This window comes from Mustelus asterias, unplaced genomic scaffold (genome assembly GCF_964213995.1).
Source record: "Mustelus asterias unplaced genomic scaffold, sMusAst1.hap1.1 HAP1_SCAFFOLD_494, whole genome shotgun sequence".
Classification (NCBI taxonomy): domain Eukaryota; kingdom Metazoa; phylum Chordata; class Chondrichthyes; order Carcharhiniformes; family Triakidae; genus Mustelus; species Mustelus asterias.
Window position 1 is genome coordinate 102,501 of NW_027590446.1, and position 20,553 is coordinate 123,053.

Below are 20,553 nucleotides of genomic sequence, written 5' to 3' on the forward strand. Positions count from 1 at the left end.
GGGTGTAGGGGCTGGAGGAGGTTACAGAGATAGGGAGGGGGTGTGGGGGCTGGAGGAGATTACAGAGATAGGGAGGGGGTGTAGGGGCTGGAGGAGGTTACAGAGATAGGGAGGGGGTGTGGGGGCTGGAGGAGGTTACAGAGATAGAGTGGGGGTGTAGGGGCTGGAGGTGGTTACAGAGATAGGGAGGGGGTGTTGGGGCTGGAGGAGGTTACAGAGAAAGGGAGGTGGTGTAGGGGCTGGACGAGGTTACAGAGATAGGGAGGGGTCTCGGGGCTGGAGGAGGTTACAGAGATAGGGAGGGGTGTAGGGGCTGGAGGGGGTTACAGAGATAGGGAGGGGATGTAGGGGCTGGAGGGGGTTACAGAGATAGGGAGGGGGTGTCGGGGGCTGGAGCAGGTTACAGAGATAGGGAGGGGGTGTAGGGGCTGGAGGGGGTTACAGAGATAGGGAGGAGGTGTAGGGGCTGGAGGAGGTTACAGAGTTAGGAAGGGGGTGTAGGGAACTGGAGGAGGTTACAGAGATAGGGAGGGGTGTTGGGGGCTGGAGGAGGTTACAGAGATAGGGAGGTGGTGTAGGGGGCTGGAGGAGGTTACAGAGATAGGGAGGGGTGTAGGGGCAAGAGGAGGTTACAGGGATAGGGAGGGCGCGTAGGGGCTGGAGGAGGTTAGAGAGATAGGGAGGGGGTGTAGGGGCTGGAGGAGGTTACAGAGATAGGGAGGGGGTATAGGGGCTGGAGGAGGTTACAGAGATAGGGAGGAGTGTAGGGGGCTGGAGGGGGTTACAGAGATAAGGAGGGGGTGTAGGGGCTGGAGGAGGTTACAGAGATAGGGAGGGGGTGTAGGGACTGGAGGAGGTTACAGAGATAGGGAGGGGGTGTAGGGGCTGGAGGAGGTTACAGAGATAGGGAGGGGGTGTATAGGCTGGAGGAGGTTACAGAGATAGGGAGGAAATCATAGAATCATAGAAACCCTACAGTGCAGAAGGAGGCCATTCGGCCCATCGAGTCTGCACCGACCACAATCCCACCCAGGCCCTACCCCCACATATTTTACCCGCTAATCCCTCTAACCTACGCATCCCAGGACTTTCAGGGGCAATTTTTTTTTTAACCTGGCCAATCAACCTAACCCGCACATCTTTGGACTGTGGGAGGAAACCGGAGCACCCGGAGGAAACCCACGCAGACACGAGGAGAATGTGCAAACTCCACACAGACAGTGACCCGAGCCGGGAATCGAACCCGGGACCCTGGAGCTGTGAAGCAGCAGTGCTACCACTGTGCCACCGTGCCGCCGGTGTAGGGACTGGAGGAGGTTGCAGAGATAGGGAGGGGGTGTCGGGGGCTGGAAGAGGTTACAGAGATAGGGAGGGGTGTAGGGGCTGGAGGAGGGTCCAGAGATAGGGAGGGGGTGTAGGGGCTGGAAGAGGTTACAGAGATAGGGAGGGGTGTAGGGGCTGGAGGAGGGTCCAGAGATAGGGAGACGGTGTGGGAACTGGAGGAGGTTACAGAGATAGGGAGGGGGTGTAGGGGGCTGGAGGAGGTTACAGAGATAGGGAGGGGTCAAGGGGCTGGAGAAGGTTCCAGAGATAGGAATGGGGTGTAGGGGCTGTGGGAGGTTACAGAGATAGGGAGGGGTGTAGGGGCTGGAGGAGGTTATAGAGATAGGTAGGAGTGCAGGGACTGGCGAAGGTTACAGAGGTACGGAGGGTTATTGGGGCTGGAGGATGTTATAGATATAAGTAAGGGTGTAGGGGCTGGAGGAGGTTACAGAGATAGGGAGGGGGTGTCAGGGCTGGAGGATGTTACAGAACTAGAGAGAGGGTGTTGGGGCTGGAGGAGGTTACAGAGATAGGGAGGGGGTGTAGGTGCTGGAGGAGATTACAGAGATAGGGAGCGGGTGTTGGGGGCTGGAGAAGGTTACAGAGATAGGGAGGAGGTGGAGGGACTGGAGGAGGTTACAGAGATAGGGAGGGGGTGTAGGGGGCTGGAGGAGGTTACAGAGATAGGGAGGGGGTGTAGGGGGCTGGAGGAGGTTACAGAGATAGGGAGAGGGTGTAGGGGTTGGAGGAGGTTACAGAGATAGGGAGGGGGTGTAGGGGGCTGGAGGAGGTTACAGAGATGTGGAGGGGGTGTAGGGGGCTGGAGGAGGTTGCAGAGATAGGGAGGGGGTGTAGGGGGCTGGTGGAGGTTACAGAGATAGGGAGGAGGTGGAGGGGCTGGAGGAGGTTACAGAGATAGGGAGGGGTGTAGGGGGCTGGAGGAGGTTACAGAGATAGGGAGGAGGTGGAGGGGCTGGAGGAGGTTATAGAGATAGGGAGGGGTGTAGGGGGCTGGAGGAGGTTACAGAGATAGGGAGGGGTGTTGGGGGCTGGAGGAGGTTACAGAGATAGGGAGTGTGTGTAGGGGCTGGAGGAGGTTACAGAGATAGGGAGGGGTTTAGGGTCTGGAGGAGGTTATAGAGATAGGGAGGGGTGTTGGGGGCTGGAGGAGGTTACAGAGATATGGAGGGGTGTTGGGGGCTGGAGGAAGTTACAGAGATAGGGAGGGGGTGTTGGGGCTGGAGGAGGTTACAGAGATAGGGAGGGGGTGTCGGGGCTGGAGGAGGTTACAGAGACAGGGAGGGGTGTAGGGGGCTGGAAAAGGTTACAGAGATAGGGAGGAGGTGGAGGGGCTGGAGAAGGTTACACAGATAGGGAGGAGTGGACGGGCTGGAGGAGGTTACAGAGACAGGGAGGTGGTGTTGATGTTGGAGGAGGTTACAGAGATAGGGAGGTGGTGTTGATGCTGGAGGAGGTTACAGAGATAGGGAGGGGTGTAGGGGGCTGGAAAAGGTTACAGAGATAGGGAGGAGGTGGAGGGGCTGGAGAAGGTTACACAGATAGGGAGGAGTGGAGGGGCTGGAGGAGGTTACAGAGATAGGGAGGAGGTGGAGGGGCTGGAGAGGGTTACAGAGATAGGGAGGGTGTGTGTGGTGAACCATCGTTGGTTCACCACTGGGGTTGTTATTGTGTTACTGTTGGGCTAGGGTGTTGTTGTTATGGGGGTTGTACTATGTTGTTGGGATAGGGTGTTTACCTGTCCTAAGTGTTATCATGGCACACTCCAGTGGGGTCCCGCCTCCGGTGGCAGGGTATAAGACCCCCTGCTCCGGCAGGACCCCTTCAGTCTGAACGGGTGAATTTGTGTTAGTAGTTTCATTGTTAATGTATTAAAGCCTTCAGTTCTAAAGCCTTGTTTCCGGGTGCTCATTGAGGTGCATCAATTTAATACATTAACTGAGAATATGGAACAGATCCTAAAACCGGATCGTCTGACACTGGACCCACGTGCGGTCGGTGCAGCTAACACGTTCGAACATTGGTGGAAGTGCTTCGAGGACTACCTGGCAGCCTCGGTAGCTATCACTACAGACAGTGATAGACTCCAGGTCCTCCACGCAAGGGTAAGCGACACGATTTACCTAGCCATTCGTGCAGCTTCCACTTACCAGGGTGCCGTCGAGCTCCTAAAGAATAGGTACATTACGCCACCCAACGAGATTCACGCTCGTTATCTCCTCGCTACACGACGTCGGCAGTCGGGCGAGACCTTAGAAGACTACGCCAATGAACTCCTGCAGCTTGCCAGGGGTTGTGACTGTAAGGATGTCTCCGCCGAGCAGTACATGCAAGACCTCGCCCGAGACGCGTTCGTAGCAGGGGTAGGGTCCTCGTACATCAGACTTAAATTATTAGAAAAGGGGAAACTCAACTTGACCCAGGCAATGGGGATGGCCGTGAGGTTGGAGGCGGCGTCGAAGAGCTTGGCGCTGTACCCCGAGGACCACGTGCAGTCAACGTGGTTGGAGCAAGCTCTGCTCCCTCCTCGCCCCGCGAACCCGCGCTCCCAGATCGATTCGACGACGGCGGCAGCTCCAGGTGGCCAGCGATGCTATTTTTGCGGTGGGGCCAAGCATCCACGGCAACAGTGTCCGGCAAGAACGGCAATCTGCAGCCAGTGCGGTAAAAAAGGCCACTACGGCAAAGTCTGCAGGTCCAAACCTAAAAACGGCAGTGCAGCTTGTAGCCCTCCAGAACGGAGACCATCTCTTTCGGCGCTGCAGTACCCACGAGGTCCGACCACGTGCGATCTCAGGACGGCGCCATCGTGGCAGACAGAGGAGGAGGAAGACCACCAGGAGTCGCTGCGCTTGGAGCCCTCGGCCACATGCGATTCATGGGGGCGGCCATCATGGTCCACGACGACTTGGAGCGACCAGCAGGGGTCCTCAGCATCCACATCGGCAGCATGCAGCAGCGACCAGCAGGGGTCCTCAGCATCCACATCGGCAGCATGCAGTGACGCCCAGGGGCCAACGGTGGCGTCGATCTCTCTGGATCAGACCAGGCATTACAGACTGGAACATTCCATGATGGAGGTAAAGGTTAGTGGCAGAACTGTGAATTGTCTGTTTGACAGTGGGAGCACCGAAAGTTTCATACACCCTGAAACTGCTAAAAGGTGTGGACTCCGGGTTCTCCCTGCCAAGCAGACAATTTCCATGGCATCACAGTCCCCGTCTGTACCGATCCAAGGACGATGTATGGTAACTCTTGAGGTACAGGGCACAGTTTACGAGCAATACAGGCTCCTTGTGCTACCTCACCTTTGCGCGCCAATTCTCCTCGGACTAAACTTTATGGTCCACATGAAGAGTGTGATCCTACAGTACGGTGGGCCACTCCCATCACTGGCAGTAGGGAACCAGCCGCAGCCTCCAAATTGCCCAAAGTGCCCCGCGTGCAATCTATCCACCCTGAAGATCACGACACCATCCCTTTTTAAAAATCTGGTACCTGGCTGCAAGCCCATCGCTACTAAAAGTAGGCGTTACAGCGCTGAGGACCGGATCTTTATTAGATCTGAGGTTCAGCGGCTCCTCAAGGAAGGGATCATACAGGCCAGTGCTAGTCCGTGGAGAGCGCAGGTCGTGGTAGTCAAAAGCGGGAACAAACCTCGGATGGTCATCGACTATAGTCAGACCATTAATAGATACACGCAGCTGGATGCGTATCCTCTCCCGCGCATTTCTGATATGGTCAATCAGATTGCGCAGTACCGAGTGTTTTCTACCATAGACCTTAAGTCCGCCTACCATCAACTCCCCATCCGCCCAGAGGACCGACAATATACGGCTTTTGAGGCGGATGGTCGTCTATACCAATTCCTCAGGGTTCCATTTGGTGTCACCAATGGGGTCTCGGTCTTCCAGCGTGCTATGGACCGAATGGTGGACCAGAACGGGTTGCGGGCTACCTTCCCGTACCTGGATAACGTCACCATCTGCGGCCATGACCAGCAGGACCACGACACGAATCTCCAACACTTTCTACGCACTGCATCTCGCCTGAATCTGACCTATAACAGGGAGAAGTGCGTATTCCGTACGCATAGGTTAGCCATCCTCGGATACGTGGTGGAAAACGGGGTCATTGGCCCTGATCCAGACCGTATGCGCCCACTCACTGAACTTCCCTTGCCCGCTAGCACGAAAGCACTGAGGAGATGCCTCGGGTTCTTTTCGTATTATGCACAGTGGGTCCCCAACTACGCGGACAAAGCTCGTCCGCTCATTAAGTCCACGACCTTCCCACTTACGCCGGAGGCCCAATTGGCCTTCAAGGTTTTGAAAAGCGACATCTCGAAAGCCACAATGCACGCGGTGGATGAATCCATCCCTTTCCAGGTGGAGAGTGATGCATCGGACTTCGCCCTAGCCGCCACACTAAACCAGGCAGGCAGGCCCGTCGCGTTTTTTTCCCGCACCCTTCAAGGCCCAGAGATTCGGCACTCAGCGGTGGAAAAGGAGGCTCAGGCCATTGTGGAGGCAGTCAGACACTGGCGCCATTACCTGGCAGGTAAGCGGTTCACCCTGATCACGGATCAACGATCCGTGGCGTTTATGTTCAGTAACACGCAGAGGGGCAAGATCAAGAACGATAAGATCTTGCGGTGGAGAATTGAGCTCTCCACCTATAATTACGATATTATGTATCGTCCAGGGAAGCTCAATGAGCCCTCGGATGCCCTCTCGCGCGGAACATGCGCCATCATGCAGGAGGACCGCTTGAAGGCTCTCCACAATGATCTGTGTCATCCTGGAGTCACCAGACTCTACCACTTCATAAAAGCCCGCAACCTACCCTACTCGGTGGAGGAGGTCAGGTCAGTTACTAGAAGTTGTCGGATTTGCGCAGAATGCAAACCACACTTTTATCGACCAGACCGGGCACATTTGGTCAAGGCCACTCGCCCTTTTGAGAGGCTGAGTGTAGATTTTAAGGGCCCCCTTCCCTCAACGGATCAGAATGTCTATTTTCTTAATATAATAGACGAATTTTCCCGGTTTCCGTTTGTTTTCCCCTGTGCGGACACGTCGACTGCCACCGTCATCAAGGCATTCAGTGAGCTTTTTACCCTGTTCGGGTACCCCTGCTATATTCATAGCGACAGGGGCTCGTCGTTCATGAGCAACGACTTGAGGCAATTCCTGCTCTCATTCGGAATTGCCTCTAGTAGAACCACGAGCTACAACCCTAGGGGTAACGGACAGGTGGAAAGGGAGAATGCTACAGTCTGGAAGGCTGTCCTACTGGCACTGAAATCCAAGGGCCTTCCAGTCTCCCGGTGGCAGGAGGTCCTTCCAACTGCGCTCCATTCTATCCGCTCCCTCCTGTGTACGGCAACCAATGCTACTCCCCACGAGAGGATGTTCTCATTCCCTCGGAAGTCGTCCTCGGGGACCTCATTGCCAGCCTGGTTGACGTACCCAGGACCCGTCCTTCTGCGGCGCCATGTGAGGGCTCGCAAGTCCGACCCCTTGGTCGAACCGGTCCAACTCCTCCACGCCAACCCTCAGTATGCCTATGTGGCATATCCTGACGGGCGAGAGGACACTGTCTCCATTAGAGACCTGGCGCCCGCAGGGGACGTAGCAACTCCTGTCGCTCCTATTCCCCCAGTCACAGATCCACTACTCCTCATTACTTCCCCAGACGTGGCGCGGTCAGCACCGGGACCAGTGCATAACACTTTTACTCCCATGTACAGCTTGCCTGAGACTCGGAGATCGGCGCCACCATCATCACCACCACCACCAAACGTTCCAGGATCCCCTACACCATCGCCTCATCAGGGCCGGCCGGCCCGGGAGTCTTTGAGGGGACAGCCAGATGTTGCTTTGAGAGAGCCACCGCAAGCACCTGCTCCGGTTTCGCAACCGGTGTTGAGAAGATCGCAGCGTCGGTGTGGTCCTCCAGACCGTCTGGACTTGTGAATCCTGTTATTTTTTTTTTGTCATTGTCTGTTTTCATCCACCCCGCCACCTTTGGTTCCTAAAGGAGGGGTGAATGTGGTGAACCATCGTTGGTTCCCCACTGGGGTTGTTATTGTGTTACGGTTGGGCTAGGGTGTTGTTGTTATGGGGGTTGTACTATGTTGTTGGGATAGGGTGTTTACCTGTCCTAAGTGTTATCATGGCACACTCCAGTGGGGTCCCGCCTCCGGTGGCAGGGTATAAGACCCCCTGCTCCGGCAGGACCCCTTCAGTCTGAACGGGTGAATTTGTGTTAGTAGTTTCATTGTTAATGTATTAAAGCCTTCAGTTCTAAAGCCTTGTTTCCGGGTGCTCATTGAGGTGCATCAGTGTGTAGGGGGCTGGAGGAGGTTACAGAGATAGGGAGGGGGGTGTAGAGGCTGGAGGAGGTTACAGAGATAGGGAGGGGTGTAGGGGGCTGGAGGAGGTTACAGAGATAGGGAGGAGGTGGAGGGGCTGTAGAGGGTTACAGAGATAGGGAGGAGGTGGAGGGGCTGTAGAGGGTTACAGAGATAGGGAGGGGGTGTAGGGGGCTGGAGAGGATTACAGAGATAGGGAGGAGGTGGAGGGGCTGGAGGAGGTTACAGAGATAGGGAGGGGGTGTAGGGGGCTGGAGAGGGTTACAGAGATAGGGAGGAGGTGGAGGGGCTGGAGGAGGTTACAGAGATAGGGAGAGGGTGTTGGGGGCTGGAGAATGTTACAGAGATAGGGAGGAGGTGGAGGGGCTGGAGGAGGTTCCAGAGATAGGGAAGAGTGCAGGGACTGGAGGTTACAGAGGTAGGGAGGGGTGTAGGGGGCTGGAAAAGGTTACAGAGATGGGGAGGGGGTGTAGGGGCTGGAGGGGGCTACACAGATAGGGAGGGGGCGTAGGGGGCTGGAGGAGGTTGCAGAGATAGGGAGGGGGCGTAGGGGGCTGGAGGAGGTTGCAGAGATGGGGAGGCGGTGTAGGGGGCTGGAGGGGGTTACAGAGATAGGGAGGGGGTGTAGGGGCTGGAGGGGGTTACAGAGATAGGGAGGGGGTGTAGGGGCTGGAGGAGGTTGCAGAGATGGGGAGGGGGTGTAGGGAGGGATTTAAACATTAATTGTGTGTAGGTCATTGAGTTGAAGCCTATCGCTCTTTCGAAGCAAATCCTTGTTCCTATTTTTGCACAGGAGGAATTATGGATTCTGAAGATTACTCGTACAGAGGGATAAAGGATGTCTGCGCCTTCAAACAATCCAAAGTCTCTGCAAAAATCCAGAGCTATCGAAACATCCGACCTCACGAAGCAGGTGATTCTTACGATTGACGCAGGTCACAGTTTTGGCAGGGGCGTCGATACCTCACATCACCGGACGCCCCTTTCTCCCCCTTTGCCCCTACACCATGTAGCCTCCCCCATTTTGTAAACCCGATAAGAGGCACCCGCATTTCTATAGCGCCCTTCTCATCCTGACCTTTCCCCCTTTGTCCTCTTATCCAACCATAGTGTGGATGAACAGAGGGATCTGGGTGTCCATGTGCATAGACCCCTGAGAGTTGGCACCCAGGTTGATGGGGTTGTTAAGAAGGCGTACGGTGTGTTAGCTTTTATTGGTAGAGGGATTGAGTTTCGGAGCCAGGAGGTCATGCTGCAACTGTACAAAACTCTGGTGCGGCCGCATTTGGAGTATTGCGTACAGTTCTGGTCGCCGTATTATAGGAAAGATGTGGAAGCGTTGGAAAGGGTGCAGAGGAGATTTACCAGGATGTTGCCTGGTATGGTGGGAAAATCGTATGAGGAAAGGCTGAGGGGCTTCAAGTTATTTTCGTTGGAGAGAAGAAGGTTAAGAGGTGACTTAATAGAGGCATACAAGATGATCAGAGGATTAGATAGGGTGGATAGTGAGAGCCTTTTTCCTCGGATGGTGATGGCTAACACGAGGGGACATAGCTTTAAATTGAGGGGTGAGAGATATAGGACAGAGGTAGGTTCTTTACTCAGAGAGTAGTAAGGGCGTGGAATGCCCTGCCTGCAGCAGTGGTGGACTCGTCAACATTAAGAGCATTCAAATGGTTATTGGATAAACAAAGAACAAAGAACAATACAGCACAGGAACAGGCCCTTCGGCCCTCCAAGCCCGTGCCGCTCCCTGGTCCAAACTAGACCATTCTTTTGTATCCCTCCACTCCCACTCCGTTCATGTGGCTATCTAGATAAGTCTTAAACGTTCCCAGTGTGTCCGCCTCCACCACCTTGCCTGGCAGCACATTCCAGGCCCCCACCACCCTCTGTGTAAAATACGTCCTTCTGATATCCGTGTTAAACCCCGCCCCCCCCTTCACCTTGAACCTATGGCCCCTCGTGAACGTCACCACCGACCTGGGGAAAAGCTTCCCACCGTTCACCCTATCTATGCCTTTCACAATTTTATACACCTCTATTAAGTCTCCCCTCATCCTCCATCTTTCCAGTGAGAACAACCCCAGTTTACCCAATCTCTCCTCATAACTAAGCCCTTCCATACCAGGCAACATCCTGGTAAACCTCCTCTGTACTCTCTCCAAAGCCTCCACGTCCTTCTGGTAGTGTGGCGACCAGAACTGGACGCAGTATTCCAAATGCGGCTGAACCAACGTTCTATACATCTGCAACATCAGACCCCAACTTTTATACTCTATGCCCCGTCCTATAAAGGCAAGCATGCCATATGCCTTCTTCACCACCTTATTTCTACCAAAATGCATGACATATGGATGATATTGGAATAGTGTAGATTAGAGGGGCTTCAGATTGGTTCCACTGGTCGGCGCAACATCGAGGGCCGAAGGGCCTGTACTGCGCTGTAATGTTCTTTGTTCTAACCTCCCCCCCCTCCACTCCCCCCCCCCCCCCTCCCCCCCGCCGCCCCATCCCCCAGCCCCCCCGCCAGACCCCAACATGCTTCACGGACAAGGGAGGGACACTCGGAGCGCGGTCATTGGTTACAATGCAGGGAACGCCGGTCTGTGCACAGTAAGATCCCACCAATCCCGCGACGAGACCACGGCCGAGCTTCCCGCCTCTTTCGCGGTATCGGGGCAGGACGTTGCGAATTTTCCCCAGCCCCAGCCCAAAAGAAAGCCTCTCCAAAGTGTCGATTCCAAGAACCTTGACTGATGGGGGCTTGTGTGGGGTGGGTCAGTCAGCGGTGAGATGGGCTGAACGGTCTCACCTCAGCTTTTTAATTGACGCCCTTGCGTTCCGTTTCAGAGATGGCGGCCTGGTTAGCGCAAGAAGGCCCAATTGTGGTGACCATGAACGCAGGCGCCATGAAGGTAAGGCTCTCTCTCCATTCCTTGTCCGTCTAGCCCTCACTGGGTGTCTTTCTGCCTCCCCCCCCCCTGCGCACCCCCCACCTGTACCCACCTCGCCATTAACTGGACACCAGTGTGGTCAACCATGCCAGCCAGATAAGCTGGCTCACTCTCTTCTCTCTCCCGGGCCTGTTGCCCACCAGCTGGGAGCGACCCTCTCAAGGTAGGCCCGAGGCTCCCAACTAGGCCTCAGGCTTAATTTTCCACCAGGCCGGCTGGGTGCTGGCCTTCCCTGGGTATCCCTTGTGAATGGGCATCACTGCCGGGGGGGGGGGGGGGGGGGGGGTGCGGGGGGGGGGGAGGGGGAGCTTCACTCCCAAATGACCCCTAGCCCCAAATATCTGAAACAAAATCTGTCAATCCCAAATCGAAAATTAATCGATCGGGAATCGATCGCCGTTTATGGGAGAGACTTCCCGACTTCTCCCAGCCTTTGTGTGTGTGGGAGTGTTTCTCAATCTCTCTCCCGAAAGGTCGGCCTCTCATTCTTTGATTCTGTGACCCCCCTCTGCCGCCCCCCCCTGCCCGCCTCCGCCAACCTAGCCCTGGACACCTCCAACCAGTGGGGATAATCTTTCTCTCTCCACCCTCTCTGTTTCCCTTCATACCGAGAAAAAGTTGGATCAAATCTCCTCATAGAATCGATAGAATTCCCTGCAGTGCAGAAGGAGGCCATTCAGCCCATCGAGTCTCAGCCGGCAACCTAGGCCCTAACCCGTAACGTCTCTTCCATTCTTCTAAATTCCAGCGAATGTGACCCTAATTTTGTGTAATCGGTCCTCTTAACCCTTAAGTTTAAAGTTTATTTATTAGTCGGCTGACATTAACACCGCAATGAAGTTACTGTGAAAATCCCCCAGTGGCCACACTCCGGCACCTGATAACCAAGATTCAAGATGGCAGCTCAGGATAAGTGGCAATTAGGGATGGGCATCATTGCCAGGGATCATAGAATGATAGAATCCCTCCAGTGCAGAAGGAGGCCATTCGGCCCATTGTGTCTGCACCAACCACAATCCCCATAACTCCATAACCCCATGCATTTACCCCAGCTAGTCCGCCTGACACTAAGGGGCAATTTAGCATGGCCAATCCACCTAACCTACACATCTTTGGATACCAAGGGGCAATTTAGCATGGCCAATCCACCTAACCTGCACATCTTTGGACACTAAGGGGCAATTTAGCATGGCCAATCCACCTAACCTGCACATCTTTGGATACTAAGGGACAATTTAGCATGGCCAATCCACCTAACCTGCTCATCTTTGGACACTAAGGGGGCAATTTAGCATGGCCAATCCACCTAACCTGCACATCTTTGGACACTAAGGGGCAATTTAGCATGGCCAATCCACCTAACCTGCACATCTTTGGACACTAAGGGGCAATTTAGCATGGCCAATCCACCTAACCTGTGCATCTTTGGACTGTGGGAGGAAACCGGAGCACCCGGAGGAAACCCACGCAGGCACAGATGGCCAGTGGGTTGCAATAAGTCGAGGGTGACTCGATGTGACTCAAATTAGAAAAGATCTCAACACACTGGGTGGCACGGTAGCACAGTGGGTTAGCACTGCTGCTTCACAGCTCCAGGGACCTGGGTTCGATTCCCGGCTTGGGTCACTGTCTGTGTGGAGTTTGCACATTCTCCTCGTGTCTGCGTGGGTTTCCCCCGGGTGCTCCGGTTTCCTCCCACAGTCCAAAGATGTGCGGGTTCGGTTGATTGGCCATGCTAAAATTGCCCATTAGTGTCCTGAGATGCGTAGGTTAGAGGGATTAGTGGGTAAATATATAGGGATATGGGGGTAGGGCCTGGGTGGGATTGTGGTCGGTGCAGACTCGATGGGCCGAATGGCCTCTTTCTGTACTGTAGGGTTTCTATGATTTCTATGACTAACGATCAATAATTATTCACCAACTAGGGTCTGTACAAAGCAAATATGCGCCTATCCTCCATGCCTACCTGACCTGGGACACGCCCCTCCCAACGCGCCTGATTGGCTCGGATTCCTGCCCCGACACTCCATTGGGTCTGGCCCAGGCCCAATCACGTGACCCTCAGGACCGGGGGGGTTGCGGGGAACGGCCCCCTTAAAGGGGCCACGCTACCAGGTCGACCGAGCTATAACCGCAACGAACACGACATCAAGTCATCAGTTTGCCCCTTTTAATTTTTTTCTGTCTCCCCGCAGGGATACGTGAGAGGGATATCTCGCCCCGAGTTGAACGAGTGCAGCCCTAACAATTTGAACCATGTGGTTCTGGTCGTGGGTTACGCTGTCTGTAAGTGACGACTAACGACTCCTGAACACGGGACGGCGGGGGAGGGGAGGGGTGGGGGGGGGGAAGAGGCGTGACGGGAACCTGGAACCTGAGCCTAGCCCCTTCCACTTGGATTGCCTTAACATATACATTTGAGGCTTTATCAGGCCCTGGTCAGGCCACATTTGGAAAGGTTGTGAGCAGTTTTGGGCCCCGTATCTAAGGAAGGATGTGCCGGCCTTGGAGAGGGTCCGGAGGAGGTTCATCAGAATGATTTGATTTGATTTATTATTGTCACATGTATTGGGATACATAGAGTCTTAAAGGTTTACAGCATGGAAACAGGCCCTTCGGCCCAACTTGTCCATACCACCCCTTTCTTTTAAACCCCGAAGCTAGTCCCAATTGCCCACATTTGGCCCATATCCCTCTATACCCATCTTACCCATGTAACTGTCTAAACGCTTTTTAAAATACAAAATTGTACCCGCCTCTACTACTGCCTCTGGCAGCTCGTTCCAGACACTCACCACCCTCTGTGTGAAAAAATTGCCCCTCTGGACCCCTTTGTATCTCCCCCCTCTCACCTTAAACCTAGGCCCTCTAGTTTTAGACTCCCCTACCTTTGGGAAAAGATATTGACTATCTAGCTGATCTGTGCCCCTCATTATTTTATAGACCTCTATAAGATCACCCCTCAGCCTCCTACGCTCCAGAGAAAAAAGTCCCAGTCTATCCAGCCTCTACTTATAACTCAAACCATCAAGTCCCGGTACCATCCTAGTAAATCTTTTCTGCACTCTTTCTAGTTTAATGATATCCTGTCTATAATAGGGTGACCAGAACTGTACACAGTATTCCAAGTGTGGCCTTACCAATGTCTTGTACAACTTCAACAAGACGTCCCAACTCCTGTATTCAATGTTCTGACCGATGAAACCAAGCATGCCGAGTGCCTTCTTCACCACTCTGTCCACCTGTGACTCCACTTTCAAGCAGCTATGAGCCTGTACCTCGAGATCCCAGGCAGTAGTAGAGACAGGTATAATTTTGTCTTTTAAAAGGCATTTAGACAGTTACATGGGTAGGATGGGTATAGAGGGATATGGGCCAAACGCAGGCAATTGGGATTAGCTCAGAGGTTAAAGAAAAAGGGCGGCATGGACAAGTTGGGTCGAAGGGCCTGTTTCCATGCTGTAAACCTCTGTGACTCGAATCATGCACACATATATTCTGGAGGATTTTATAATTATATATCCAATATTCTTATGCATAAAAACATCTAGACTTCCTCTACATCTACTTGCTTACTATGTCCAAGGTGTTCTGCCACCTTTTCACAATGAACATTGGGCTTTCTTATCTATAGCGTCGGCGTGGAGAGTTTTTTGTGCAAAAGGAGGCCATTCGGCCCATCGAGTCTGCACCGACCACAATCCCACCCAGGCCCTATCCCCATAACCCCATACATTTACCCTGCTAATCCCCCTGACACCAGGGGACAATTTAGCGTGGTTAATCCACCTAACCTGTACATCTTTGGACACTAAGGGGCAATTTAGCATGGCCAATACACCTAACCTGCATATCTTTGGACACTAAGGGGCAATTTAGCATGGCCAATCCACCTAACATGTACATCTTTGGACACTAAGGGGCAATTTAGCATGGCCAATCCACCTAACATGTACATCTTTGGACACTAAGGGGCAATTTAGCATGGCCAATCCACCTAACCTGCATATCTTTGGACACTAAGGGGCAATTTAGCATGGCCAATCCCCCTATCCTGCACATCTTTGGACACTAAGGGGCAATTTAGCATGGCCAATCCACCTAACCTGCACATCTTTGGACACTAAGGGGCAATTTAGCATGGCCAATCCACCTAATCTACACATCTTTGGACACTAAGGGGCAATTTAGCATGGCCAATCCATCTAACCTGCATATCTTTGGACACTAAGGGGCAATTTAGCATGGCCAATCCACCTAACCTGCATATCTTTGGACACTAAGGGGCAATTTAGCATGGCCAATCCACCTAATCTACACATCTTTGGACACTAAGGGGCAATTTAGCATGGCCAATCCATCTAACCTGCATATCTTTGGACACTAAGGGGCAATTTAGCATGGCCAATCCACCTAACCTGCATATCTTTGGACACTAAGGGGCAGTTTGGCATGGCCAATCCACCTAGTCTACACATCTTTGGACACGAAGGGGCAATTTAGCATGGCCAATCCACCTAACCTGGATATCTTTGGACACTAAGAGGCAATTTAGCACGGCCAATCCACCTAACCTGTACATCTTTGGACACTAAGGGGCAATTTGGCATGGCCAATCCACCTAACCTGTACATCTTTGGACACTAAGGGACAATTTAGCATGGCCAATCCACCTAACCTGCACATCTTTGGACACTAAGGGACAATTTAGCATGGCCAATCCACCTAACCTGCACATCTTTGGACACTAAGGGGCAAATTAGCATGGCCAATCCACCTAACCTGCACATCTTTGGGCACTAAGGGGTATTTTAGAACGGCCAATCCACCTAACCTGCATATCTTTGGACACTAAGGGACAATTTAGCATGGCCAATCCACCTAACCTGCACATCTTTGGACACTAAGGGACAATTTAGCATGGCCAATCCACCTAACCTGCACATCTTTGGACACTAAGGGACAATTTAGCATGGCCAATCCACCTAACCTGCACATCTTTGGACACTAAGGGGCAACTTAGCATGGCCAATCCACCTAACCTGCACATCTTTGGGCACTAAGGGGTATTTTAGAACGGCCAATCCACCTAACCTGCATATCTTTGGACACTAAGAGGCAATTTAGCACGGCCAATCCACCTAACCTGTACATCTTTGGACACTAAGGGGCAATTTAGCATGGCCAATCCACCTAACCTGCACATCTTTGGACACTAAGGGACAATTTAGCATGGCCAATCCACCTAACCTGCACATCTTTGGACACTAAGGGGCAACTTAGCATGGCCAATCCACCTAACCTGCACATCTTTGGACACTGAGGGGCAACTTAGCATGGCCAATCCACCTAACCTGTACATCTTTGGACACTAAGGGACAATTTAGCATGGCCAATCCACCTAACCTGTACATCTTTGGACACTGAGGGGCAACTTAGCATGGCCAATCCACCTAACCTGTACATCTTTGGACACTAAGGGACAATTTAGCATGGCCAATCCACCTAACCCGCACATCTTTGGACTGTGGGAGGAAACCGGAGCACCCGGAGGAAACCCACGCAGACACGGGGAGAATGTGCAAACTCCACACAGACAGTGACCCGAGGCCGGAATCGAACCCGGGTCTCTGGCGCTGTGAGGCAGCAGTGCTAACCATTGTGCCACCGTGCCGCTAGTTAACATGTTAACTATCACGAGAAGAATCGCTGTGGTAAATTCTCAGGGTGGGTTTCTTTAATTCATTCCCCCACTAACCCCACTGGGCGTTATAGGCCCCAGGCTTTTGAACAAATCTGTCTGAGGCATCTTGCTCTCTCCGGTGGAAACCTTCCATTGTCCGGCGGTTGGACCATGCCCTGATATTCCCAGCCGGTTCCTCTGGGAGTGCAGCGCGCCCATTTGCACCTAATCGGTTTCCCCCCGCTGTGATAAATGGAGGGTTTCTCTGTTTCCGGAATAATCTCTGGACTGTAACACACAATGTTTGCCAAGGACTTCCGGGTTAGGACAGGGGATTTTAATGGCGCAATAATCATTTTGCCAGGAACGCGGTCTGCCTCTCTCATTCTGTTTTTTCCCCCTGCATCATTCCCACAGCAAGGCGTCATCCATTCTGGATCATCAAGAACAGTTGGGGAGCAGACTGGGGCGAGAGGGTAAGTGGCTGCCATTCTACTCAAGAACTCGGAGTAGCCCATTCTGCCCCTCAAACCTGTGCCGCCAGTAACTCCCCTCCTATCGCTGATCTGCATCTTAGCTCCATCTTCCCGCCTGGGTTCCATAACCCCCTTAACCCAATAAAAAAATCTATCCATCTGTTTTGAAAAGGCCAATTTAATCTCCCCCTCAGCCTCACCAGCTTTTCAGGATACAGAAAGTTCCAGATTCCCACTACCCAAGTGAATGCAAGCAGGCTTTTTCCGCTGAGGCTAGGGGAGAAAAAAACCAGAGGGCATGGGTTAAGGGTGAAAGGAGAAAAGTTTAAAGGGAATATTAGGGGGGGGGCTTCTTCACGCAGAGAGTGGTGGGAGTGTGGAATGAGCTGCCGGATAAAGTGGTAAATGCGGGGTCACTTTTAACATTTAAGAAAAACTTGGACGGGTTGATGGATGAGAGGGGTGTGGAGGGATATGGTCCAAGTGCAGGTCAGTGGGACTAGGCAAAAAATGGTTCGGCACAGACAAGAAGGGCCAAAAGGCCTGTTTCTGAGCTGTAATTTTCTATGGTTCTACTCCACCTCTGTGTGTGAGGACACTGTTCCTTTTATTATTATTTATTATTGTCACATGTACTGGGATACAGTGAAAAGTATTGTGTCTTGCGCTATACAGACAAAGCATACCGTTCACAGAGAAGGAAACAAGAGAGTGCAGAATGTAGTGTCACAATCAAAGCTTAGGGTGTAGAGAAAGATCAACTTAATGCGAGGTCGGTCCATTCAAAAGTCTGACAGCAGCAGGGAAGAAGCTGTTCTTGAGTCGGTCGGTGCGTGACCTCAGACTTTTGTATCTTTTTCCCGACGGAAGAAGGTGGAAGAGAGAATGTCCGGGGTGCGTGGGGTCCTTGATTATGCTGGCTGCTTTTCCCGAGGCGGCGGGAAGTGTAGACAGAGTCAATGGATGGGAGGCTGGTTTGCGTGATGGACTGGGCTACATTCACGATCTTTTGTAGCTCCTTGAGGTCTTGGGCAGAGCAGGAGCCCATACCAAGCTGTGATACATCCGGAAAGGATGCTTTCTATGGTGCATCTGTAAAAGTTGGTGAGAGTCGTAGCGGACATGCCAAATTTCAGAGAATCATAGAATCCCTACAGTGCAGAAGGAGGCCATTCGGCCCATCGAGTCTGCACCACAATCCCACCCAGGCCCTATTCCTGTAACCCCACACATTTACCCTGCTAGTTCCCTGTCACTCGGGTCAATTTGCAATGGTCAATCCACCTAACCCGCACATCTTTGGACACTAAGGGGCAATTTAGCACGGCCAATCCCCCTCACCCGCCCATCTTTCGGACTGTGTGAGGAAACTGGAGCACCCGGAGGAAACCCACACAGACATGGGGAGAACGTGCAAACTCCGCACAGACAGTGACCCGAGGCCGGAATCGAACCCGGGTCCCTGGCGCTGTGAGGCAGCAGTGCTAACCCACTGTGCCACCGTGCCGCCCTTAGCCTCCTGAGAAAGTAGAGGCGTTGGTGGGGCTTTCTTAACCATAGTGTCGGCGTGGGGGGGGACCAGGACAGGTTGTTGGTGATCTGGACACCTAAAAACTTGAAGCTCGCGACCCTTTCTACTTCGTCCCTGTTGATGTAGACAGGGGCATGTTCTCCTTTACGCTTCCTGAAGTCAATGACAATCTCCTTCGCTTTGTTGACATTGAGGGAGAGATTATTGTTGCCGCACCAGTTCACCAGATTCTCTATCTCATTCCTGCACTCTGTCTCGTCATTGTTTGAGATCCGACCCACTACGGTGGCGTCATCAGCAAACTTGAAAATCGAGTTGGAGGGGAATTCTGAAGTAAATTTCCACCCATACCTGGTAAAACTGACTCACCGCGATCATTATTTTCCGACAGGGCTACTTCCGTCTTTACCGGGGAGAGGAAGCCTGTGGCATCAACAAGTTCCCCACCTGTGCTCTTGTCTGACAGGAGAGCTGCCAACGCGGGACACGGGGCAACTCCACCGCACGCAGCATCCCCCCAACCCCCCAGAAAGATGGGGGGGGGGGTTGGTGGATCTCAGCTTCACAGCTTAATGCAGCTTCAGTGCTCAAAATGGAACCTGCCCCATCCTCCGCAATTCCGACCGCCCTTCCCAATCCCAGCGTAGGTCCCTGATCAGCTCGGTACGAGACATCACACCGATCTCAGGCACTCTCTAGGCGAACGTACTCGTCACAAGGCACCCCCCCCCCCCCCCCCCCCCCGCCCCTCATCCAATCGGCAACCGGCTCCAAGTGAAAACAAGACGGAAATGTTGAAGAAAAGAAAATACTTGGTGTGATTTTGGGGAGTTCACCTTTCATGATAACCGACCAATCAGGGGTAACTCGAAATTCTGGCCAATAGGAAGGCATATTGGTCAATTGGAACTCTGGCCAATTGGGAGGGGATTGGTCAATTGGAAGCCTGGCCAATTGGGAGGGGATTGGCCAATTGGAATTCTGGCCAACGAGAGAGGATTGGTCAATTGGAATTCGGGTCAATGGAAGGGGATTGGCCAATTGAAATTCTGGCCAATGGGAGTGGATTGGTCAATGGTAATTTGGGTCAACGGGAGGGGATTGGTCTATTGGAATTCGGGTCAATGCGAAGTGATTGGTTGATTGTACAAATTTAATTCGACTGCATGTCGAGCAGATGTGGCTTCCAGCTTTTGCGATAGCGTAAATAAAGCATCATGAACATCCCTGCGACTGGAGTTGTTGTGTCATCACCATTTCTGGAGAACCCAAACTGGATCCGTCTGTTGATCTGACATGCTTCAGAAAAGGGCCAATGAGGGGCTGAGATAGGGAGAGGGTGGGAGGAGACTTGAGAGGAACATAAAGACCAGTACCCAACAGATGGGCCGAATAGCCTGTTACTATGTCAAACGCCTCGATTAGATTCCAGTCTGTAACGCACTCCCGGGTATCTGTTATTCTATATATAAACCGCCCCGAACCCCTCGATTAGATTCCAGTCTGTAACTCACGCCCGGGTATCTGTTATTCTCTATATAAACCACCCCGAACCCCTCGATTAGATTCCAGTCTGTAACTCACTCCCGGGTATCTGTTATTCTATATATAAACCACCCGAACTCCTCGATTAGATTCCAGTCTGTAACTCACTCCCGGGTATCTGTTATTCTATATATAAACCACCCTGAACCCCTCGATTAGATTCCAGTCTGTAACTCACTCCCGGGTATCTGTTATTCTATATATAAACCACACTGAACCCCTCGATTAGATTCCAGTCTGTAACTCACTCCCGGGTATCTGTTATTCTATATATAAACCACCCAAACTCTCGATTAGATTCCAGCCTGTAACTCACACCCGGGTATCTGATATTCTATATATAAACCACCCCGAACCCCTTGATTAGGTTCCAGTTTGTAACTCACGCCCGGGTATCTGTTATTCTATATATAATCTACCCCAAACCCCTCGATTAGATGCCAGTCTGTAACTCACTCCCGGGTATCAGTTATTCTGTATATAAACCATCCCAAACCCCTTGATTAGGTTCCAGTCTGTAACTCACTCCCGGGTGTCTGTTATTCAATATATAAACCACCCCGAACCCCTCGATTAGATTCCAGTCTGTAACTCACGCCCGGGTATCTGTTATTCTATATATAATCTACCCCAAACCCCTCGAT

General features: G+C 52.6%; 1 protein-coding gene across 1 annotated transcript in view; it reads left to right on the forward strand.

Annotated features, from left to right (window-relative positions):
- Positions 1–19,590, forward strand: part of LOC144486856 (cathepsin L-like) — a 52,050-nt gene extending 32,460 nt beyond the window's left edge. The window contains 5 exon segments of the mRNA XM_078204876.1: positions 8,511–8,630; positions 10,571–10,635; positions 12,870–12,960; positions 16,775–16,833; positions 18,756–19,590. Coding sequence (XP_078061002.1) covers positions 8,511–8,630; positions 10,571–10,635; positions 12,870–12,960; positions 16,775–16,833; positions 18,756–18,827 — 407 coding nt within the window. The 3' untranslated portion in view covers positions 18,828–19,590.
- Positions 19,591–20,553: the final 963 nt, after the last annotated feature.